At 38.2% G+C, this 6,455-nt stretch overlaps 1 protein-coding gene across 1 annotated transcript; it reads right to left on the bottom strand.

Annotated features, from left to right (window-relative positions):
- Positions 1 to 217: 217 nt before the first annotated feature.
- Positions 218 to 6,057, bottom strand: LOC143485673 (peripherin-like). The gene is made up of 9 exons (XM_076985189.1): positions 5,474 to 6,057; positions 4,350 to 4,410; positions 2,388 to 2,483; positions 2,001 to 2,165; positions 1,782 to 1,907; positions 1,432 to 1,652; positions 1,299 to 1,345; positions 1,060 to 1,145; positions 218 to 670 (listed from the first exon to the last, which is right to left on the bottom strand). The coding sequence occupies exons 1-9, from the start codon at positions 5,965 to 5,967 to the stop codon at positions 641 to 643; spliced, it is 1,326 nt and encodes a 441-aa protein (XP_076841304.1). The 5' UTR covers positions 5,968 to 6,057; the 3' UTR covers positions 218 to 640.
- Between the last annotated feature and the right edge of the window lie 398 nt (positions 6,058 to 6,455).

Raw genomic sequence — 6,455 nt, 5'->3', positions numbered from 1 at the left:
TGCATTCAACCTTCACCATCGCCTCGCAACGTGTGAAGTAGCCTGCTCTGCACTGAAGCTGCCAAACTCCTGTGGACACTCTCATTTTTGACTCTTGAGTATACATTTTGTGTTACATTTGCCAAGTGGCCAGAGATCCTTTGTTCTTTTTAAGATGGATATTAAAGTCTTTTGGTTACAGCCACTGTCTCCTGTGGTCTCTGTCCCCGCATCACAATTTCCTTAATTATACATTTTATTTGCATAGCATTTTTACAGTTTCCAGTGTGGTTTACAGATAATAAAGATTACATAGAAGAGAAATAAAGCTTATTACATGCCAAGATCTGTCACCTTAGAAAGGTTTTAGCCAAAAATAAAGAGGAAATGTTACAAAAACAATTTGTTGAAAAAAGTAAAACATGCATGATTTAAACAGAATACTTTTTACCCTTTAATAGTGGGTTGTTGACCTTGTTATAATCACCCCATATAATGCCAACTAAAGTAAAAAGAAATTTAGGATTATTTATAATTAATTCTACCTAATCATCAGTACCCAATTCTAAAGTCTGGAACTAGTTGTGGTTAATGACCTGCTTTAATTATCTGTGAGAGGTTCCCCGATGAAGGTCACAGATGTCTTTCAACCATGAGATGTTTATTTCTCAATTATGGACTGTGTCATCACCTAAAAAGTAAAATGCATGATTCGGTCTGACAATAAAAACTGATGTATGAAAAACATGTGTCATCGTACAGCCCTTGACCCCTCCTGGTGTGTGTATGTGTGGGCTGCATCTGTTTATGTCCATATGTGTATTTCCTTAGGGTATGGTTCTATGTGCGTGTGTTCATCCATTTCACCTGTCATTTGTCATGCAAAGTTATGCATTGCACTTGGTTCTTGTTTATGTCAAGGTATTTAATGTGTGTTGATGTTGTGCTAGTCGCTCGTCTTTGAGTCTACTCCGTTTGTGTCTGCGTACATAAATGTTATTTATCTAAAAAAAAAAGCTGTTAAAGAAATGCCTGTTTTGGTGTAACAATAAGTTAAGTAAGTGCAACCGGATGACTTACCTCTCTTTCATGCACGCCGAAAGTTCTGATAACAACCTTCTTGTTAGATTCAAAGGTTGATCCATTATCACATGATTGCTTCACCTCTAGCAACCAGCAAATACAAGAGTATTAAAGCTGATCAATTCTAATACATCTAATAATGAATTTGATTTTCCAAATAATGCAACTGGCATTAAGGTAGAAGATGAACATCAAAAACAGTTGTAGAAAACATGTATCAAAGCATCATAACTTACCACCATGCACAGCCACAGATGATATGTTCATGATGGGTGCAACAATTCTGAAAGTACAACAATGCACTTCAGTCTAAAAATATGATATAAGGGCAAATTTATGAACAAAGACTGGTGGAAGTTAAATCTTTACTTGCTCTCCTCTATTTCCAGTAGCTTCCTATATGTAGCAATCTCGGTGTCCAGAGCCACCTTGACGTTAAGCAAATCCTGATAATCTCTCAGGTGCTGAATCATTTTATTCTTGAGTTGGCAGATCTCCTCCTCCCGAAGAATGATGATCTCCTGGTTTTTGCTGGATTCCAAGGACAGTCTGCCCTCCAGTTCTTTTCGTTGCTTTAACAGAGCCTCATTCTATGACGCACAAATAAACGTACATGTGCACGTGAGAATTTTAGAGTACTTTATATGATCAACTGGTCTCAATTATTGTTTGAAGATTGAGGGTTCCCTTGACTGAAATGGGTATTTAGGCCAGAATACCTTCATCTTGAGTGTTTCTATCTCACAGCTGAGATCCTGGATCTGCACTCTAAACCCACCAGTCTCATCCTTGGACATCCTCAAGGCAATGGATTTCTGCTTCAGCAAGCTGATGAGTTCAGTCAACTGTAGGATGAAAGCAAAAGTTAAAAATATATATAATGGACTTCCTATAAATAATGTGTATTTTCTACCATGGTGTATGTTCCATCCATTCACCTGGGATGTATACCATTCCTTAGCCTCCTGCTTGATTTTGGTTGAGATCATTTCGTACTGGGCCCTGATCTCTCTCAGGGCTGAACTCAGGTCAAACTGAACCATGGACCCTGTTTGCAAACTCACTTGAAGTGTGTTAAAATTCGTCTCCATGTCCTTGATTGCCTGTTTAAACAGTATAAAAGGACATTCATTCTTTGTGGTTCTTCCAAGATTCTATCAATTTATGTAAGTTAATGATAATACATCACTTCAGTAGTATGCTAGAAGCACCTTCGGGGAACTTTACATTTATGAATCTAAGAGGATGAAGTTTACACCTTACACACCATTTGGTCATGCAGAAGCAGTTGAACATCACACCATTTATTTTGGCCTACACCTCACCTCACTGTGCAGCTTTTTGAGGAGCACAATCTCAGACCTCAGAGACTCAATCTTGCTTTCCAGCTGCAATTTGCGTAGGGTGGCGTCATCTAAATCCTGAGGGCAGATGGGAACATTGGCATACATGTTCTATGCTTTAATTCATCATTGTGGTATTGAGAAAGCATTGTGTCTCCAAAGCTTATATGGACAACGCTATAGTGTTCCATGGTTTAATAAAGTTAGACTGAAGCATTTTTTTTATACATCAGTCAATCCTTAAATTAAATAATTAGTCTAAAGCATAATTATCAAACGTGTTACAACAATTATATGTTGTATGGATTGTTTAATGTCTATATCAGGGGCCGGCAACCTATGGCAGAAGTGGTGGGACTTTAACACGTTAATTTCGATTAATTAATTACAGGGGAAATTAACGAACTAAAACGCATTTAATGCATGAGACACTTTTGCACCTTGGAATGTTTCTCAGTGCACGAGTTCCAGGCATACAGATTATATGGACGTACAATAAGATAAGCATGATGGAGATGACTGAAGAGGCTACGCTTGTGGATGGGTAATTTAAATATATGAAAATTCCAGATGGAAGTACAAACAAAAATAGTGTTATTTGCACTTTATGCAGGAAGGAGTTCGCTTATCACAGAAACACTTCCACCCTTCGTTACCACCTCAACGCAAAACATGTTGGGGCTAACACACAGGTCAGTAATGATAACTTAGCTGCTAAATATATTCCTAGTACGAGCAGTGTCGCCAGTCAACACTCGACCACATGTCAGGGTTCAAATTAAGAATCAAAATGTCAAAGTCCACGTCAGACAAATTGACCAATTCACTGGCGAGATGTATTGCTGTGGACTGTAGACCGCTCTGTGGTCGAAGATAAAGGCTTACAAGAAGCCTTACAAGACACAAATTGCGTCAGCTGATGCAAGTTACGAACTGCCGTACAGAAAGACAATGTCGAAGAAAATCCAGCAGCTGTATGATGAGGAAAGGGAAGTAAAACAGGTTATTGTGAAGAGTGCCACAAATGTAGCTCTGACTGGGGATCACTAGACCTCTGTTAGCAACAAGACCTCTGTTAGCACTAGACCTCTGTTAGCCGACTCCCTTTTTGTTTCCCTTCCGAGTTTTCCCCTGGTTTTACCCCCATAGGCATTCGTGGCAGGTTTATGCACTTATGTTATGTTGGGTTACTTCATTGTTAGGTAAGGTAGCTTCCTTTTTGTTTTCTAGTTCCTTTGGTTTGTAATTTGGGGCTAGGTCGGTCTCCAACACCTTTAACTCCCTCTCATATTGGTACAATAAATCAGGAATTAATCTTCAAATACGTTACTCTTTTGCAGTTATTTACCCTTTCCCTTTTCCCTTCTTGTCACCCCCGAAGCCTAGACTGGAAGATGTAACAGATGTAATATTGATCAAATAACCTATTAATGCTGCCAGATACAGCTAGTTTCTCTATCCCATTTTTCATAGACTAACACTTGTTTTTAAAGCCCTACAAGCAAGTGGTACCAGGGTAGCTATAACTGTGATAAAATTATGTTGTTTTTGTATTTTCATTGGTTATCTTTTTCATTACCTCATTTCATCCTTCGAAAGACAGATTTTTAAATTTAAAATAACATCTTCCATGTCTAATATGTTTTCCTGGGCATTAATTTACAACACTTTGAGGTACCACCTACAGTTCCTCTATTCTAGTCTTAACATTATGTTAAGTTATATTAACATAACTGTTGTTTTTCACATTTTAATGCTCCAAAGTCATAAGTACATACCTTTGACCACTCATGAATGCATTTGTTCACATTTACATTTACATCTATGTTTGGAATTATTTTGCTATCTGTAACGTTTATTTGTGTGTGTGTGTGTGTGTGTGTGTGTGTGTGTGTGTGTGTGTGTGTGTGTGTGTGTGTGTGCATTTCAATTGCTAATCATCACCTGTTTTGTTTGGGACAGTTTGTGCTCAGCATCCTGCCTCCTCTTAGTCTCTTCATCTAACCTGTAGACACATATTAAGAGATCAAAACACTGAATATATAAATGTTGTCTGACACCATACTTGACAATTACAAGAGTAATGTACATAACATTCTACATATAGACTGTGACAATGCACTAGACACCTCACCACACACATACCTCAAACCTTTCGCAGCCCCAATTACCTGAATACTATTCACCTGTGCACTTAATCACCATCTCCTGTGCCTTGTTCACATCTCTATATCAATGGGGCTGAGTCCAGGTCCTAACCTTGTTCGAGCCTACAGGTCTGAATCCAGGTCTTGAGCACTTACAGCCAGCTGTTTTTGCCAACCTGATGCTGTTCTTATTTTTTGTTTAGGAGTTTACATGCTAACCTACTCAATATTCCAATAATTGTCAATATACTGGACCTGCTTCTCTGCTTCATGTTTAAGGTTAAAGATTAAGGATTTGTCACTTCCAATGACAACACATTTCAATGTTCATGTATGTTGCATGAAGGGCATATCTGCTTGCATTACCAGTTGGTGCTATGGCTATAGTAAAGTTAAGGAACTGAAAGCAAATGAATTGATCTGTGATGTCAAAACTTTAGAACCCTATGAGATTTATGCTATGACTTATATAACTTTTCCTAACATAAGCTGGTTTCGTCTCCTAGAATTTCAGAAATACTTGCATGCACTGCTTAGGATAATGTTTACATGTTCACATGTCTGTAATTTGCACAGAATTACTGCTGTTTACACATGTATACATGTACTGGTACTTGTACATATGCAAATACACTTTAAGCGCATTCTTAGAAGATATCTCTGTATAATTTAAAGTCTATTTTATCTTACTATGTTGCCCCCTATATAGTTTATTTTATTCCATTCACTACACTTAGTATTTTGTTTGTTTTGTTTTGTCTTTGTATACTTAAAGTGACTGGTGAATAGACGAACAACAAAGTAAAAATTTCATATGACCTAATTGAGTGCAATAGCTAATTATTTGATTCATTATCAATTTATTAATTAAATACACAAACTCCAAAACATCCTGTCTATCTGTCCTTTTAAAGAATTTACCTTTGCTTTAGGATGGCCAGTTTCTCAGACAGGTTTTTGTTCTCCACATAGAACTTGTCGTGCTTCTCCCTGATCTCCTCTAATTGTAGAAGGAGAACCCTCATTTCGTTCATGGTGGTCTGACTGTCCTGCTTGGGTTGGTCTTGCTTGTTTCTGACATCACGGAGTTCGATGTTAAGGCTGGCATTGATCTGTTCAAGCTTGTGAACTTTGCTGATGAAGCTGGTGAAACGGTTGTTGAGCTCCTGCAGATCCAACTTCTGTCTGTTGCGGGTGGTGAGGAAGTCTTTGGTGATATCTTGGACTTCGCCGAAGTCCAACATGCTGGAGGACAGGTGGGTGCCATGGCCGATAGAGTGCTCCCAGCAGCCTGACATCTGCGTAGATGAGAAGGGCACACATTTGGGGGAACTTATAATTTGAACAGAGATGTCACTCGTATTCAGATGGTTGTCTTGGTCAATCATATGGGAGTCTTGGTCTTGATCACTCATATTCAGACTTGGATGGCTGTTGTCTTCCTCTTCTTTGTAAGGTTCCTTCACTGGTCAAAGCTGAGCAGCAGTAGGTGAACCTTCAGGATTTCTAATAGCTTTTATACTAGCACCTCTCCTCCCCTGTACCTAGTGCCTCAGGATCTGGGAGGTTGCTCCCATCATTAACCATCAATCATTCTTCCACATGATCATGGCCACTCCTGCCTGCAGCCCCTCCTTTATCTCTCTCGCACACACTCGCACACACACTTTTCTGCTAAATGTGTAATATATATATATATATATATATATATATATATATATATATATATATATATATATATATATATATCTAGACATATATTCATATGTATCTGTAAAATTTACACACACACGCACTTATCTATCACTAAGGCACTATCAACTTTCATTTATCCTTCCCATTCATCCCATTTGATTTGTTAAAGTTGATGAATCCATCATTGGTTTAATCACAGAACAGAATT

The sequence above is a fragment of the Brachyhypopomus gauderio genome, unplaced genomic scaffold, assembly GCF_052324685.1.
Source record: "Brachyhypopomus gauderio isolate BG-103 unplaced genomic scaffold, BGAUD_0.2 sc37, whole genome shotgun sequence".
Taxonomy (NCBI): Eukaryota; Metazoa; Chordata; class Actinopteri; order Gymnotiformes; family Hypopomidae; genus Brachyhypopomus; species Brachyhypopomus gauderio.
The sequence above is the reverse complement of the archived record's forward strand: the minus strand, read 5'-3'. Positions and strand labels throughout refer to the sequence as shown.

What these genes read in the sequence shown, in the direction of transcription:
- LOC143485673 (XM_076985189.1), bottom strand. Translation starts at nt 5,967, where the DNA reads ATGAGTGATCAAGACCAAGACTCCCATATGATTGACCAAGACAACCAT. An exon ending in TCAAAAAGCTGCACAGTGAG is followed by an intron (nt 2,166 to 2,387) that starts GTGAGGTGTAGG and finishes CTGTTTAAACAG; the next exon opens with GCAATCAAGGACATGGAGAC. An exon ending in TAGAAACACTCAAGATGAAG is followed by an intron (nt 1,653 to 1,781) that starts GTATTCTGGCCT and finishes TGTGCGTCATAG; the next exon opens with AATGAGGCTCTGTTAAAGCA.